This window comes from Chiloscyllium plagiosum, unplaced genomic scaffold (assembly GCF_037043375.1).
Source record: "Chiloscyllium plagiosum isolate Xiang-an unplaced genomic scaffold, Cpla_swu_hap1 HiC_scaffold_10, whole genome shotgun sequence".
Lineage (NCBI taxonomy): Eukaryota > Metazoa > Chordata > Chondrichthyes > Orectolobiformes > Hemiscylliidae > Chiloscyllium > Chiloscyllium plagiosum.
The window spans coordinates 75,327,681-75,345,952 of NW_028270148.1; the positions used below are offsets into that span (position 1 = coordinate 75,327,681).

Below are 18,272 nucleotides of genomic sequence, written 5' to 3' on the forward strand. Positions count from 1 at the left end.
CCGGGTCTCTGGCGCTGTGAGGCAGCAGTGCTAACCACTGTGTCACCATGCCGCCCATTTGGTCATCTGTTTAGACATATGGATGAAAATGGAATAGTGTAGCTTAGAGGAGCTTCAGATTGGTTTCACAGTTCAGCACAACATCGAGGCCTAAAGGGCCTGTTCTGCACTGTAATGGTCTATGTCTTCTATGTCTATGTTCCTGTGAAGTGCTTTTGGGTTGTTATTAAAACCATTTTATAAATGCAAATTTTTAAAAGATGTTTAGGTTAAATGCATTCAGGAGTGGGAAGATGCAGTTAGCCTACTCAATTCAACATTGTCAACATGGCAGAGACTAGAGAAGGTCCTTTTCTGGGTGTATCATGATTTAGGAGTTAATTGAAAACAGGTAATCATTGGAGTAATACTGGACCTATGTCTATGTTGTATACAAACTAATTTTAAAAAGTTAAAAATCACACAACACCAGGTTATAGTCCAACAGGTTTAATTGGAAGCACACTAGCTTTCGGAGCGACGATCCTTCATCAGGTGATTGTGGAGGGCTCGATCGTAACACAGAATTTATAGCAAAAATTTGCAGTGTGATGTAACTGAAATTATACATTGAAGAATTGATTGTCTGTTAAGCCTTTCATCTGTTAGAATACAGTGATAGTTTCACTTCTTTCATGTGTAAATCACAAAACCTTTTTTTTAAAGTTTCATTCTCGGGTTAGCTGTTAACAATGGTGATAGCTAGACAATGTGTTGAAGGTGTTAGCCCCCTGTGTTCTCTGTCTATGACCTTTGTACACCCCAGTCCAACACCGGCATCTCCGAATCATACTTTAATGCTGACTTTTTAAAATTAAGGTGTGGGTAGAAAGGGTTCCATTTCATGGGATCCTGGTAACTGGTACAGGAACCATAGAATCCTTGCAGTGTGGAAAGAGATATTTGGCCAATGAGTTTGCACTGATCCTCCAAAAGGCAACCCATCCAGACCCAGTCCCCCACCCTTTCCTCATAACCATGCATTCACCATGGTTAATCCATCTAGCCTACACATCTCTGGACATAATAGGGCATTTTAGCTTGGCTAATCCACCTAACCTGCACATCTTTGGAGTGGGAGGAAACCAGAACACTGGCAGATACCGGGGGAAGGATGATGCTGTACAATTTGAATGAGCTGCTCCTCAAGAGGCTGGGACCAAAGGATAACCAAGGCTTAAATAGAAGACTGTAAACTAATAATATTGGGAATGGGTTGCTGGAAATGACAAACCTGATAATAAGAGAACGAAGAGAGTAAAGAAAAGGAAGAAGGATACCTCGAATGACTGGAGATTTGATATCTTCATAGGATGATAAAGTAATATAATTACTAAAATTGAGAGAGGAATTAGTACTTGTACACCATGTTCAGGGTATACAACACAAAATGAATAATTTTTGGGGATGATGTGGATATAGAAGGAATAAAATTAAATGTGGCAACATAGGGAATAGATTTTCGGTTAATTATTACAGAACACATTACAAAGTATGGAAAGGGGGTGAAGAAAGTGTACTGGTTGAAGATAGTCACACATAGAACAAAGAATGACAGAGATTCTGGATCAAACAAAAAAAGTACACGTGCCTTTAGTGGTGTTCTCAATGTGAACTTTAAGTTCAAAGCTGAAGCAGTGTAGACCAATCAAAAACCCATCAAAGTTGATAAGCATCAAAATCATACCCATTTTTCTGATTATTGAAAGTGGCTTGAAGATCCCTAATGTAGTTATCCAGGAGTTGGAGAATGTTATCCTCTCTATTTTAATGAGTGACTATTAAGCTAAGTCATTTGGAAGTCTGAACTCTAAGTTTGAGTTGTGAATATTTTTTGGAGGACACTAGTCACTGGGTAATAGCCCATCAGTTTTAATGTCTATGGTAATTCTTAGTCCCAACACGTCGTCCGGTTCTCCTCCTCTCCCTTCCCCCCCCCCCACCTTGTTAACCCATTACTCTTAACTCCAGCATCCCATTGTTAACTGCAAGTTCTTCTCTGATCTGAGTCATGCTGAGCTGTATCTCATTTCATAAAATTCGACTTAACTCTTTCTCTACCTGGTTATACCCGATACGCATTCTCAAACATAGTTCGCTCCCTTTCATATGGCCTCATTGTGTAAATCCTGTTTACATGGCTACAATAATCTGAGCCAAAGTAGGATTGATGCAGCATGTATGTTGTTTGATTGCCAACTTTTAATTCAAAAATCAATCTAGTTGTCTGACGGGATTACTATGGTCCAAATAGTGGAAGTCTAGTGGAGAAGAAGTATGTAGGAATGTTCTATTAGAAGAGCAATGGCATGGAATAATAATTGCAGAAGATTTCAATTGCCCCCAGATACATTGAGTCTATTTCTTTTTACCAAAAAAGGAATGGAGTTTTTGCACTTGGATTCAGCACTACTTTTTAACTTAGACTTGAGAAGTCTGGCAAGAAAAATCATTGCCAGATTTTGCAATAGTTCGTGAAGTAGAATAAATAGAAGTAAGAGAAGAAGAGTAACCTAATGACAGTCATCACAATATTGTAAGGTGCAAGAGTAATGGGAGCAAAGCCTATTGTAATCAATTGGAAAATAAATTTGAGGACATTAGATTTTGAACTTAGTTTCTTTGAAAATACAAGTAAACAATGGGAATTCTTTAAAGATTAATTAATAGCAGTCAAGCGAAACTGTTTTCGACAAAAGCCATAAGCAAGGATCTAATTAAGGACTACTAATGTTTTAAAAAAATGCATTCAGGATATGAGAGCTTTACTGGCTGGGCCAGCGTTTATTGCATAATTGCCCTGGAGAAGGTGGCAGTGAACTGCCTTCTTGAACTGCAGCTGTCGTTGGGAGTAGGAGTACACCCACATTGAAATAAAAACTATCAATGCAAGGTGCTCGACAATTAAAGAAGAAGACAAAGAGAAGTAGGAGGAAATTGAGAGAAAAGTTTATAAAGTCTCAAGGCTATGAGAAAACATAATTTAACAGAAAATAAGTGATATTTCACAAATGCATAAATGACAAATAATGTCAGTGAAGGGTAAGAAAAGTGAACACAGTGAAAGAATGGCAGAAGGAATACATAATTGCTTTGCTTCAGTTTTTACTTAGTGTCTATTCTGTTTACTTTTATTTGAGTGTGAGCATGAATATAATATATGGGATAAAAAGAAAACAATTGACATAGGAACTATGCTTAAGTGGATGAAATACCAGGTCTAAATCTTATGAACTCGAGGCATGACAAAACACAGGCAGCACAAGAATGGATGTTCTCAGGACTGTTAAACAGCCAACACATAAATAGAAAGCTGGCCATGCCACCAGTGCTTCATCCGGAGGCTCATTGATGTTACATACGAAATGTCTGAAACTGACCCTTCCAGCTCAGCGAGCAAACCTACATCCAAAGACCAGTACTGTGACCTCTGTTCATTTGAATTGATTGGACAGAGTAGATGTGGAGAGAATGTTTCACTTCTGTGTTTCTTTGCTAGCTGCCGACTCCAATGAAGTAGCGATTTTTGACAGCTGGCTTGAAAGCCAGGTCTCTTTGTTAGTAGCTATCATTGGTTTCAAGTTGGAGGCCACAAACCAACTGATCCTGCAAGACATCCTGGAGGAATGCTGTGAAATTACAATGTTCTGCTAACCTCTTTAAGGTGGCTATGAATTGGGCAATGGGCTGTCCTTTCTGTTGTACCCGTTCGTAAAAACAGAAAGGGTCCATGATAATCAGTGACTTTGGTACAAAATGACTTTCCAACACTTCACATAGTTCTTTAGAGGTCTTCTCCACTGGTTTCTGATTTCATCAGATGCCTTGACCTTGCAACGGTCTGACTTTCACTAGTGTTCAAAAAAATTAATATCATTAAGTCTTCAAGAACTCTGTTTGCCTTCAAGTTTGCATTAAAACATTCATTGTACAGAGTACAACTTTTCATTAAAAATTCCATCACTCTAAATTGACATGCCATTTTGCTTTCCTGTCACTCAAGTCTAGGTAGCTGCTTGCAGCCCAAGTCCTTTTGGCGAATATGACCGATAACCACTTCAGTAAATTCTTGGGTGGATATTCCCTTTTCAGTTATTAGCTGCATGGCGAGTCCCCCCACGTGATCTGAAGTTTTTTAAAACCCCTGCTGTGTAGACTTTAAATAATAGTTAATAGCTGACACTGAAAATTTTTAAAATGCCAAACTGTTTGTTTTGATTGACAGGCTACCTGCACATCAGAGAAAGGCATGCCCAAAAGAATCTCTTGATGATGTTTGCCCAAGGATTATTAACAGACCATTATGAATGCTTGACTGAGTTTCAAAAGTTAAACTTAACCTGTAGGGGTTTCTGAATTCACTGATTAATATATAAGAGATAATTCAATGATTAGCTGTCTCTTGTATTGAGTCTGTTTAAAAGTTTACTTTTATGAGAGATTAAAAGCCTGCACTGGGTAAATGGAAATATTCACGAGTGAGTAATGCACTAGATTTTCAAAGTTTTTTGCTCCATCTTTGTGGCTGCTGAAGTCTGCCCATGATGCCTCGTGAGTGAATTGACATGGAGGCTGTTTGGACAAAGGGTGGTGTGGGTATTACTTTGATATAGGTCCATCATGGGACTATGCTGGCAGGTATGGTTTAACAATTTTGATGAAAGGTCAGCAACCTAAAACATAGATGCTGCTTGACCTGTTGGTATTTTTTCCTCTGCATTTCTTTGTTCTTATTTCAGATTTCCAGCATCTGTAGTGTTTTGCTTGAAAAGTAGGTGAGTTAGTGATAAAGTGTGACAAATGTGGTTCAGAGGCAATAAAATTTTGAGAAAACTACATTTTGTGAACCAAGGTGTGTATTTTAACCAGCTGACCTTGCACTGAACAGCCTCAGGGGCTACCTTTTAATCTGCATCTGGAGACAGTGAACCTGATTCCAAACAGAACCTGCTGTCTGTAAAAATCAGGTTTAACTGGAGTTTTACTCTTGAGGTAGATTCAGTGAGAAGGGAAATTTCTAATTTTGTGCTATCGACGTGGAAGCAAAAATCTGGCCCATCTTTCCTAAAGGTTTGTTCAGACTGAGGTTAAACAGACAGACCTGTAGTTGCTGGGTTTATCCATGCACCTTTTTTTGGTAAGAGTGTAAAACCTGCCAGTTACAAGTCCTTTGTATACGAGAAGGATTTAAAGATTGTTTATGCAACTTCCTCCCTTTTATTTCCTCTGTTCTTAGTGATGTTCATCTTGGTGATGTTGTTAGTCCATCTAGTATGTCAACTACTTCCTTGTTCATTTTGACTTATCACGGCACGGTGGCACAGTGGTTAGCACTGCTGCCTCACAGTGCCAGAGACCCGGGTTCAGTTCCCGCCTCAGGCGACTGACTGTGTGGAGTTTGCACGTTCTCCCAGTGTCTGCGTGGGTTTCCTCCGGGTGCTCCGGTTTCCTCCCACAGTCCAAAGATGTGCAGGTCAGGTGAATTGGCCATGTTAAATTGTCCGTAGTGTTGGGTAAAAAGGGGTACATGTAGGGGTATGGGTGGGTTGTGCTTCGGTGGGTCGGTGTGGACTTGTTGGGCCGAAGGGCCTGTTTCCACACTGTAAGTAATCTAATCTAATCTAATCTTTCTTGGTGAAGACCAAGCAAAATACTCATTAGTCCCTGATTATCCCTACTGACCTCTTACTATTGTAAGACTATTTAAATCTTATTGAAGGCTTTTGGATTATCTTTTACAATCAGTTACTAGGCTCTGATTTCCTTTATTCCCTTGAACCACTTGAATCATCAAAGTGAAAATTTTCATATACTTCCTTTTTCTGCTTACTCTGTATCTCTTTGCTTATACAGGGAAGTCAGTAACATTGGAACAACATGCCAAGATCCTTGGCTTATGCAGTTTTAGCGAGCATTGAATCTCAATACCATAGCATCAGTTAGATTCATGATTAACAGCTGATTACCAGCATTGTGTTTCAGGAGCATAGGAACAGAAGTGGCCATGCAGCCTATTGAGCCTGCCTACCATTTAACAGGATCATGACTGATCAAATACTTCACTGCCTTTACCAACCCCATACATAAAACCTTGCATGTTATTGGTAGTCAGAGTACTTATCAATCTCTACCTTAAACATAGTCAACGACTGAGGTTCCACAGCATTTTTTTTGACAGATAATTCTAGAAGTTATTTCACAGTAATCAATGATAGGTCAATGAACATGAAACGTGAATGACTTTTTAAAAGATTAAGTACCACTGCAAGCTCCTTGAAAGGCTGATGTCAACACATCATCGAGAATGGAGCCAGATCTCTCAAGCTGGGAAAATTTCAAAATCAATACATGAATCATTAGGGCAGTCATAGTGGTAGTAAGTTTGGTGATATTAGAATCAACTAATTTAGGAGAGAGTTTAGTTATTTTTGTCTTTTCAATATTATCCATTGGTTGCATGTGGGTTGAATATAAAATTGGGTTCAGCTGTGATATTTAGCACTGGAGGTCATGGTTGGGGTATTGATGGGAAGAGGAAGGGCAGAAGAAGACCATATCATACTTCTCTTCAAAACCAAAATAATCCGATAAATGGAAACGTTTATTTCGATTAGCTATATGTGAAAGTACCTACTCCACGTGGCTCAGGGAATCCCTAATGGACTCGACTTGTAAGCTTCTCTTGCTTCGTCCTGGAGATGGTACTCTTTGGTAGGCTGGAATATAAAACTCTTACAGTTTAATGTAAACTATAACCTTTATTTACCAATGGCATCAATGTTACACTATAACATAGAAAACTACAAGCCAGGCTTGAGCTAAAGTTTTATACCATTAGCATAGTAGCGATGCCAGCTCTTACCCTAAGAGCTCTCTCAGGCGACTCCCCTTATTGCTGCAAACAAGCTGTCTTTATACAGAAATTGGTACTGAGATTTCAAAAAGTGCCACATGTCCTTAATCAGATAAGCAGTATTAAAATGGCAAAAGTTTGTAGAGGAAGAGAAACTAATTGACAGGTCTGAGTATACTTGACTAATTAAGCTACATGCACAAAAGTGGGAAATCCTGATCAAGCCAGGCTAAATGGCCAATTGCCTTGGCTAGATAAGCCTCCATTTTATCATACATCATAATGATGGACTAGTCTAAATTATATGGAAAAGGTCATGAGGTAACCTTGCTCAGCTAACATTCCCAATACCATTGTCCTACAACATGGCTTTTTTTTAAAAAAAATCATCTCCCAAAATGCAAACAAAGTTCATAACCTTCTGGGATCTCAAACTCCAGGGAACAACACAAATTCAATCCATGACAAGCAAGTGTACATTCAAATCCGACCACAAAGAGTTAACCTTCTCTCACTCTTTCTTTCAATCTCTCTGTCTCAAAGAATTCAAAGACCTGGTTGATGTAGATTTTTAACACTCTGGAATTCCCTCCACCTTAATACATCTTTTTGAGATGGAGATTTAAAACAAATCTGGGAATTACTGATTGGTTACTGAACTTGATAAGAAAGATCCTAGAATTTTAATGCAAATGATGAGAGCAACTCAAGTCCAAAAGTGTAATGAAAACAGAAAGGCTGTTTCATACTTGGCAAAAACTGATAATATTCGTTTTAGAGGTAACAAAATGTGTAGAAAACAATATTGTGAAAAATTTGACTTACAAACTATTTTTTTTTTTCTGTTGGTCTTTCTTAAAGTTCCTTCCTAAATGCATTTTATATGAAATCTTTGCTTCCTTTGGTATTGAGGGGTGCAGGCTTTAAGACAAAGTGTTGGGTAAACCTCTTCCCATTTACTTACAAATACTGATGCAATGACATCAACCAAATTGAAACGTTTGTGCATGCTGGGATTGTGATGAAAATTATGTTTACTGCTCATAGACTTGTTGAGCCATACAGCATAGAAACATTCCCTTCACTCCACTATATTTATGCTGACCTACAAATACCACACTACATGAATCCCATTCATCTGCACTTGGTTCATAGCCTTGTGTTTTAAGTGCTTATGCAGCTGCTTCTTAAGTGTTGCAAGAGTACCTGCCTCCACCACCCCCTCAGGCAGCACATTGCATATTTCTACCACTTCCTGGATGAAAAACCGTTTCCTCCGATCCTGTCTAAACCGCCTACTCCTCAACTTAAACTTATGCCCTCTGGTCTTAGTCATTTCTGACATGGGGAAGGAATTTTCATGAACTATTATGTGCCTCTCATAATTTTGTATACCTGACTCAGGTCCTCCCTCATCCTCCCCTGCTGCAAGGATAATAAATATAGCCGAGCCAGTCTCTCCTCATAAATGAGGCTGCTCCATCGAGTGAATTGGACTTCACCTGACGAAGGAGCAACCCTCCAAAAGCCTGTGATTTCAAACAAACCTGGACTATAACCTGGTATTGTGTGACTTCTGACCTTGTTCACCCTAGTCCAAAACCAGCATCTCCACATCAATTCTACATAAACATTGTTTTTAAACTTGCTTGATGGGTACTTTATGTACCTATTAGGAAAGGGGATTTTATTAAAAATCATGGACCACAGATTTAAAGTAAATGGCACAAGATGTAAAATTAATGAGAAAAAGTATGTGGCGAGGGTCTGGAATGTGCTGCCTGAGAGTCTGATGAAAGAAGGTTGAACTGAAGCACTCAAAAAGGATTTTGACTTTAATTGGAAAAGGAACATTACACAGGGTTACCAGGTGAAGGCAGGAAACTGGCACTAATTTATAGAGCCAGTGCAGGTACAGTGAGCTGAGTAGCCTCTTTCTACAGTAGTAATTCTGTCCTTCATAAGTTTTCAATTGCATTCTTTTGAAATACCCACATCAACTTATCCATACACCAAAGATTTGTGTACACACTCCCTTAGGTCTGTGTTTCCATGGAATCCCTACAGTGTGGAAACGGCCCTTCAGCCCAATAAATCCACACCGACCCTCCAAAGAGCATCCCACCCAGACCCTACCCTTTCACTGTGACCCTACACTTCCCCATGGCTAACGCACCTAACCTACACATCTCTGAACACTATGGGCAATTAAGCATGGCCAAACCACCCAAACTGCACATCTTTGTGTTGTCCTGTTCCCATCTCAGTCAAAGCAAAACACATAGAGACACAGTATAGTTTTACCTCTTTGTTCCAGGCCCTGCAGGGAGAGAGAACAATCACCCATGTACACAGGGACATGAGTTTGTGGTCTTCTCTTGAACAATAGATTCTTAATGAATTGTATAGTCACTTACACGGAGCAGCATCCAAATAAGGCAACATCTATATTGATTGGGTGACCATTGCAATCAGCGAGTGTCAAATAGTGGAGATTAAGCCTTCTGGTGTTTCATGATGAATGTTCTTAACCCTGTTTAACTAACTTTGCATAATGAATGCTTTTTCACCTTGTTAACTGGCTTTACATAATGAATGTTTTTTTACCTGTTAACCCACTACCCTTGCCTCCAGCACCTCAGAGGTAAAAACAATGACTGCAGATGCTGGAAACCAGATTCTGGATCAGTGGTGCTGGAAGAGCACAGCAATTCAGGCAGCATCCGCGGACAGGCAAAATCGACGTTTCGGGCAAAAGCCCTTCATCAGGAATAAAGGCAGAGAGCCTGAAGCGTGGAGAGATAAGCTAGAGGAGGGTGGGGGTGGGGAGAGAGTGGCATAGAGTACAATAGGTCAGTGGGGAAGGAGATGAAGGTGATAGGTCAGGGAGGAGAGGGTGGAGTGGATAGGTGGAAAAGGAGCTGGGCAGGTCGGACAAGTCCGGACAGGTCAGGGGATCGAGTTTCTGGAGGTTAGAAGCTAGGATGAGGTGGGGGAAGGGGAAATGAGGAGGAAACTGTTGAAATCCATATTCGCCAACTCGAGGACACCTCTTCCTACTGCCCCCTTGACCATGACCCCACCCCCCATCACCAAACCATCATCTCCCAGACCATACAGAACCTCATCACCTCAGGAGATCTCCCACCCACAGCTTCCAACCTCATAGTCCGGGAACCCCGCACTGCCCGGTTCTACCTCCTTCCCAAGATCCACAAGCCTGACCACCCTGGCCGACCCATTGTCTCAGCATGCTCCTGCCCCACTGAACTCATCTCTACCTACCTCGACACTGTCCTATCCCCCCTAGTCCAGGAACTCCCCACATACGTTCGAGACACCACCCACGCCCTCCACCTCCTCCAGGACTTCCGTTTATCCGGCCCCCAACACCTCATCTTCACCATGGATATCCAATCCCTCTACACCTCCATCCGCCATGACCAGGGCCTCCAAGCCCTCCGTTTTTTCCTCTCCAGACGTTCCCAACAGTACCCCTCCACCGACACTCTCATTCGTTTGGCCGAACTGGTCCTCACCCTTAACAATTTCTCCTTTGAATCCTCCAACTTCCTCCAGACCAAAGGGGTAGCCATGGGCACACGTATGGGCCCCAGCTATGCCTGTCTCTTTGTTGGCTACGTAGAGCAGTTGATCTTCCGTAATTACACCGGCACCACTCCCCACCTCTTCCTCCGCTACATTGACTGCATTGGCGCCACCTTGTGCTCCCGCGAGGAGGTTGAGCAATTCATCAACTTCACCAACACATTCCACCCTGACCTTAAATTTACCTGGACTATCTCTGACACCTCCCTCCCCTTCCTGGACCTCTCCATCTCCATCAGTGACGACCGACTTGACACTGACATCTTCTACAAACCCACCGACTCCCACAGCTACCTGGATTACACCTCTTCCCACCCTACCTCTTGCAAAAATGCCATCCCGTATTCCCAATTCCTCTGCCTCCGCCGTATCTGCTCCCAGGAGGAGCAGTTCCACCATAGAACACACCAGATGGCCTCCTTCTTTAGAGACCGCAATTTCCCTTCCCACGTGGTTAAAGATGCCCTCCAACGCATCTCATCCACATCCCGCACCTCCGCCCTCAGACCCAACCCCTCCAACTGCAACAAGGACAGAACGCCCCTGGTGCTCACCTTCCACCCTACCAACCTTCGCATAAACCAAATCATCCTCCGACATTTCCGCCACCTCCAAACAGACCCCACCACCAGGGATATATTTCCCTCCCCACCCCTCTCCGCGTTCCGCAAAGACTGTTCCCTCTGTGACTACCTGGTCAGGTCCATGCCCCCCTACGACCCACCCTCCCATCCTGGCACTTTCCCCTGCCACCGCAGGAACTGTAAAACCTGCGCCCACACCTCCTCCCTCACCTCTATCCAAGGCCCCAAAGGAGCTTTCCACATCCATCAAAGTTTTACCTGCACATCCACTAATATCATCTATTGTATCCGTTGCTCCCGATGCGGTCTCCTCTACATTGGGGAGACTGGGCGCCTCCTAGCAGAGCGCTTTAGGGAACATCTCCGAGACACCCGCACCAATCAACCAAATCGCCCAGTGGCTCAACATTTCAACTCCCCCTCCCACTCTGCCGAGGATATGGAGGTGCTGGGCCTCCTCCACCGCCGCTCCCTCACCACCAGACGCCTGGAGACAGAACGCCTCATCTTCCGCCTCGGAACACTTCAACCCCAGGGCATCAATGTGGATTTCAACAGTTTCCTCATTTCCCCTTCCCCCACCTCATCCTAGCTTCTAACCTCCAGAAACTCGATCCCCTGACCTGTCCGGACTTGTCCGACCTGCCCAGCTCCTTTTCCACCTATCCACTCCACCCTCTCCTCCCTGACCTATCACCTTCATCTCCTTCCCCACTGACCTATTGTACTCTATGCCACTCTCTCCCCACCCCCACCCTCCTCTAGCTTATCTCTCCACGCTTCAGGCTCTCTGCCTTTATTCCTGATGAAGGGCTTTTGCCCGAAATGTCGATTTTGCCTGTCCTCGGATGCTGCCTGAATTGCTGTGCTCTTCCAGCACCACTGATCCAGAATCCAGCACCTCATTGTTTACTGCAAGCTTTTATCTGGTCAAAGTCATGCTAGCTGAGCCTTTGTCACACAACCCAAAACTTAACTCTTTCCCTACCTGAAGTGCAACACCTTACACTTACCTGGATTAAACTCCATCTGCCATTTCTCTGCCCAGATCTACAACTGATCTATATGCTGCTGTATATTTTTTTTGGAAAAATTCCACACTATCCACTGATCTTTGTAAGATTGTTACAATTTGTAAAGTTAATCACACAACACTAGGTTATAGTCCAACAGGTTTATTTGGAGGCACTAGCTTTTGAGGTGCTGCTTCTTCATCCGGTGGTTGTGAAGCAGGGCCATAAGAAACAGAATTTATAGGAAAAGATTACAGTGAAAAGACTACAGTGAAATCTTGAACAAACCTAGATTAAGTCTTTAATCTTTTAGAATGGATTTGCTGTTTTTGGTTCTTTAATATGTAGATCCCTAACTATTTCTAAGTAACATTCTCAAGATAATTTAAGGTTTTCATTCAAAAGGTGTCAGACAATGCATTAAAGGTGTGAGGTTACAGTCTGTCTGTTTGTATCCCAATTTGAGTCAGACTGGTTCTATTTCCTAAGTGGAATTTACAAAATATTGTAGAGATTGACTGCTTGCAGGTTCTGCATTTTTTGAGCAAAACAGAATGTAACTGCAAGTACAAATTCACTCCATAAACCTATACATGTGTGCATATGCAGGAGAGAGTGTGTGTGTGTGTGTGTGCATGTGAGAGAGTGAGTGTTTGCGTGTGTGCAAGCTTGGTAAAATGTGTGATGGGGTAAAAGTGTGCGTGTGTGTGCGCGTGCGTGTGTGTGTGCGCGTGCGCGCGCAGGTATGAAAAAGGGTGCATGTGTGGGTGGCACGGTGGCACAGTGCTTAGCACTGCTGCCTCACAGCACCAGAGACCTGGGTTCAATTCCCGCCTCAGGCAACTGTCTGTGTGGAGTTTGCACATTCTCCCCGTGTCTGCGTGGGTTTCCTCCGGGTGCTCCGGTTTCCTTCCACAGTCCAAAAAATGTGCAGTTTAGGTGAATTGGCCATGCTAAATTGCCCATAGCGTTAGGTGAAGGGGTAAATGTAGGGGAATGGGTCTGGATGGGTTGCTCTTTGGAGGGTCGGTGTGAACTTGTTGGGCCGAAGGGCCTGTTTTCACACTAAGTAATCTGATCTAAAAACAGTGGTGTCACCTGGAGTGTGACATGAACCCAAGGTCCCATTTGAGACTATCATCATGGGTACTGAACATGGCTATCAGCCTTTGCTTGCCTGTTCCGAAGTTCGCCTTGGAGGATGATCACCTGAAGAAGGTCTGAGGCCGAATGTCCCTGGCTGTTGAAGTGTTCCCTGACTGGTATTTCTATGTACAGAAATACATTTGCAGATAGATTCTATTTTGTTCAAAAATGCAGAACCTGCAAGCAGTCAATACAGGTAATATTTCGTAAATTATACTTTGAAATAGGACCAGTCTGACTCCAGATTGGGATACATACAGACTGTAAACTCACAATTTTAAGGTATTGTCTGAGCTGAGATGTCTCCTTTTGTTATAAAACCATAAGTCATCTTGAGAATGTGACTTTGAAGAAGTTCTGGCATTTACATATTAAAGAACTAAAACCAGCAAACCCACTCTAAAAGGTGCAAAACTTAACCATCTAGGTTTGTTCAATATATCATTTCAGCTGCATGAGACTGTAATCTTTTGCTATAAATTCTGTGTGTTATGATTCTGCTTCACAACCACCTGATGAAGGAGCAGCTCTCCAAAAGCTAGTGCTGTTGGACTATAACCTGGTGTTGTGTGAATTTTAACTCTATCCACCCCAGTCCAACACTGGCTCCTCCAAATCATACAATTTGTAAAGTTCTGAATGGCCTTGACAAGGTGGAATGCATATTTACTCGTGTGGAAAATTCCACAGCTAGGAGATACTTCTTTAAAATTAGTGATTGCTAAGATGAAGGAAATTTATTTTTTTTGAAGGTTTTGCGACTTTGGAACTTTCTGCCTCACAATGTGGTGGAAACAGGGAGATTAAATATTTTAAAGATAACAGTGGATAGTTTTTCATCAGGCAAGGGAATCAAAATTTATCTGGGGAAAGGTGGGAATGGTATTTGGATCAGAGAGACCAACTGTGACCTTATTGGAAGGCAAGTGGCATGAATGGCTGATTTCTGCTCTTAATTCATATTGTTCATTCAATTCTTGGTGTCACACATTAGGAATGATATCAAGGCTTTTGCTGGGGTGCAGAAGAGATTTACCAGAATTGTTGAGGGCTTTCATTTGGTTAGAGAGACTAGAGAAGTTTGTTTCTCTTAGGAAGACAAGGTAAAGAAGAAATTCGATAAGTGTTCAAAATGAAGAAGGAGAGTAAATGAGGACAAACTACTTCTACTAGCAGAAAGGTTAGAAACAAAGGGCTGAGGAGTGGCAGATAGACTTAAATTGAGATACGTGTGAGGTGTTGCATTTTGATCAAACAAGCCAAGGCAGGACTTGAACAGTTGATACCTTGTGGAATATTTTTGAACTAAGAGACCTAGGATTCAGGTATATAGTTCCTTGAAAGTGGCATCACAGGTAGACAGGGACGTTTGGCACACTTGCCTTCATTGGTCAGAGCATTGAGTAGAGGAGTTGTGATATCATGTTGCAGTTTTATAGGACATTGAGGCCAATTTTGGAGTACTGAATACAGTTCTGGTTGCCCTGCTATAGGAAGGGCATAATTAAATTGGAACGGGTACAGAAAAGATTTACAAGAATGTTACTGGCACTTGAGGGTTTGACTTATAAGGAGAAGTTGGATCGACTGGAACATTTTTCCTTGGAACATAGGAGGTTGAAGGATGACCTTTATAGAAGTTTGTAAAGTTTCTGAAGTGGAGCTTGAACCTACAGCCTTCTGATTCAGAGGCAAGTGTGCTGCCACCGAAACAGCTGACATCACAATATTATAATTTGCTGATCCATTATGTAATGTCTAACTTTATTTGTACTGATGTAGAGTCAGAACCTAGTAGCAAATGTTTACTTGCATCTTGGCTTCATTGACATTTGAGCCCTGTTGTAGCAAATCATAAACCTGGGACTGTCTGGGTCAACTAGATCCTGTGGGAAACAGAATTAAGTATATTGTTTGAATTTAATGATTAAGTTAATGTCCAAGTGAAGGCCACTATGATGATGGGAAACTCTGAGCAGTTGGCTGGGCTAAAGCATTTACATTATAGAAATATTTTCACTGATTTATATTTTGAGTAAAAGCTCTCATTGTACATCACCTGATGAGATTAGTTGAAGATTAATGTAAGTGTTTCCTGCAAAATTCTTCTGAATTTAAATTCAAAAATCAACAAGTGTTGCTTTCAAATTTGAGGCCTAGTTTTAAATCAAGCCCAGACAGAAGAATGAAAAATCTCCTTATCTGGCTATGGAATACAATGAAGGTTGTAAATTGCAACACTATAATCTCTCTTAACTCTGCAATACAAGAAACAGAAATTAGATGTTGAGTCAATCTAAGACTCAATTCCTGGTACCTAACTCTGAGGATAAGTTACTATTGAGTTTGTGAATGGTGGAGAGAGGTAAAGAATGAATGAAAATACACATTTTAAAATGGAGGGAAAATGAAATGACTAAACTGATCATAGTTGTCTTAAGGCAGGTCTTGAACAAGGCAACTTTTCTCTTTACTGAGTTCCAGTTTATGGGAATAGAAGCTAATGCCATCTGATGATCTAAGCTCATTATTGTCTGAATTTACGTGGACCCCACATGTCAAATGCGTAATGTGTGTTTTTGTTTTTTTTACAGCATCTGAGGAGAAGGAGATTGTGAAGGGTCAATTTCTGAAAATAATGGATGCATATGGCTGTCTGGGAGTACTTTGTATAAAGAATGGTAAGTGGATAGGTGATCTTATGGAACCTAATGGAGCAGAATTGGTCAAAATTAGAATTTTGTCAGGTTTAGCAAGAATCTTATCAGATTTAGGAAAAAAAAGTCTGCATCCTGACAAGTTATAGAAGTTGAGCACTTTGGTGTGATATTCTATCAAATTAATTTGAATTTGAAGTGCACATTGAGTTGGGATTTTTTGCACTGACATGTTTTCATTTTTATTCCTTGCTCAGTTGCCATTTGTATAATTTTGAAAATTCTGTCATTTCTTACCACTGCAATGTGAAGAATTGGGCCATTGTGTAACACAAAGGATGTAATTCAGCCCATTGTTCTTGTGCCAGCTCTTTGAAAGAACTAAAAATGAGTCCCAGTCTTCCTCAAAATCCTGAAAGCTTTAAATATAAATCCAATCCCTTTTTAAGGTCACAATTGAATTTGCTTCCAGTGCCCTTTTGCATAGCACATGGTAAGACATTGCATAAACCGAATTCCCCTCATTCATCCTGGTTCTTTTGCTAATTATTTAAGATGTATTCCCTTTGGTTACTGATCTTCCTACAATTGGAAGCAATTTCCTACTTCTTAAATTTCTACATTATTTTTAACTGTTTATTACATTTTTTCCTTCTGTGATATGGAGAAGAATTCCATTTTCTTTAGACTCTCAACATATAATGAGTATTTTTCATCAGTTGTTGAAGAGAATCCTGAGGGACAGGATGTACATGTATTTGGAAAGGCAAGGACTGATTAGGATAGTCAACATGGCTTTATGCGTGGGAAATCATGTCTCACAAACTTGATTGAGTTTTTTGAAGAAGTAACAAAGAGGATTGGTGAGGGCAGAGTGGTGGACATGGTCTGTATGGATTTCAGTAAGGCGTACGACAAGGTTCCCCATGGGAGACTGGTTATCAAGGTTGGATCTCATGGAATACAGGGAGAACTAGCCATTTGGATACAGAACTGGCTCAAAGGTAGAAGACAGAGGATTGTGGTAAGGGTTGTTTTTCAGACTGGAGGTCTGTGACCAGCGGAGTGCCACGAGGATCGGTGCTGGGTTCACTATTTTTCGTCATTTATATAAATGATTTGGATGTGAGCATAAGAGGTATAGTTAGTAAGTTTGCAGATGACAGCAAAATTGGATGTGTAGTGAACAGCGAAGAAAGTTACTTCAGAGTATAATGAGATTAGATTAGATTACTTACAGCGTGGAAACAGGCCCTTCGGCCCAACAAGTCCACATCGCCCTGCCGAAGCGCAACCCACCCATACCCCTACATTTACCCCGTACCTAACACTACGGGCAATTTAGCATGGCCAATTCACCTGACCTGCACATCTTTGGACTGTGGGAGGAAACCGGAGCACCTGGAGGAAACTCACGCAGACACTGGGAGAACGTGCAAACTCCACACAGTCAGTCGCCTGAGGCGGGAATTGAACCCGGGTCTCTGGCACTGTGAGGCAGCAGTGCTAACCACTGTGCCACCGTGCCACCCACCTTGATCAGATGGGCCAATGGGCTGAGGAGTGGCAGTTGGAGTTTAATTTAGATAAATGTGAGGTGCTGCATTTTGGAAAAGCAAATTTCAGCAGGACTTATACACTTAATGGTAAGGTCCTAGAGAGTGTTGCTGAACAAGAGACCTTGGAGTGCAGGTTCATAGCTCCTTGAAAGTGGAGTCGCAGGTAGATAGGATAGTGAAGAAGGCGTTGGTATGCTTTTCTTTATTGGTCAGAGCATTGAGTACAGGAGTTGGGAGGTCATGTTGCGGCTGTACAAGACATTGATTAGGCCATTTTTGGAATATTGCGTGCAATTCTGGTCTCCTTCCTATCGAAAAGATGTTGTGAAACTTGAAAGGGTTCAGTAAAGATTTACAAGGATGTTGCCAGAGTTGGAGGGTTTGAGCTTTAGGGAGAGGTTGAATAGGCAAGGGCTGTAATCCCTGGCACCTCGAAAGCTGACTAGTGACCTTATAGAGGTTTATAAAATCATGAGGGTACGGATAGGGTAAATAGACAAGATCTTTCCCTGGGGTGGGGGAGTCCTGAACTAGAGGCAGAAATACAAGTTTAGGGTGAAAGGGGAAAGATATAAGAGACCTAAGGGCAACCTTTTCACGCAGAGAGTGGTGCGTGTGTGGAATAAACTGCCAGAGGAAGTGATGGAGGCTATTACAATTGCAACATTTAAAAGACATCTTGGTAGGAATATGAGTAGGAAGGGTTTAGAGGGATATGGGCCGGGCGCTGGCAGGTGGGACTAGATTGGGTTGTGATATCTGGTTGGCATGGATGAGTTGGACCGAAAGGTCTGTTTCCATGCTGTATGTCT

The 18,272-nt window shown here is 41.9% G+C and overlaps 1 protein-coding gene and 1 long non-coding RNA gene across 4 annotated transcripts in view; one reads left to right on the forward strand and one right to left on the reverse strand.

The window, feature by feature from the left end:
- LOC122553185 (polyphosphatidylinositol phosphatase SYNJ2-like) overlaps positions 1–18,272 on the forward strand; it is a 244,735-nt gene that overhangs the window by 18,861 nt on the left and 207,602 nt on the right. For all 3 annotated transcript variants that reach the window (XR_015758472.1, XM_087991469.1, XM_087991468.1), the window contains exon 2: positions 15,839–15,925. Coding sequence is in view for 2 of the 3 variants with exons in the window: in XM_087991469.1 (XP_087847595.1) it covers positions 15,839–15,925 (87 nt within the window). In the remaining variant the exon portion in view is untranslated. The remainder of the gene's footprint in view (positions 1–15,838; positions 15,926–18,272) is intronic.
- On the reverse strand, positions 3,035–9,688 carry LOC122552921 (uncharacterized). Its single transcript, XR_006312553.2, has 3 exons — positions 9,310–9,688; positions 6,674–6,755; positions 3,035–3,890 (listed from the first exon to the last, which is right to left on the reverse strand). It is a non-coding gene; the product is annotated as an uncharacterized LOC122552921 (long non-coding RNA).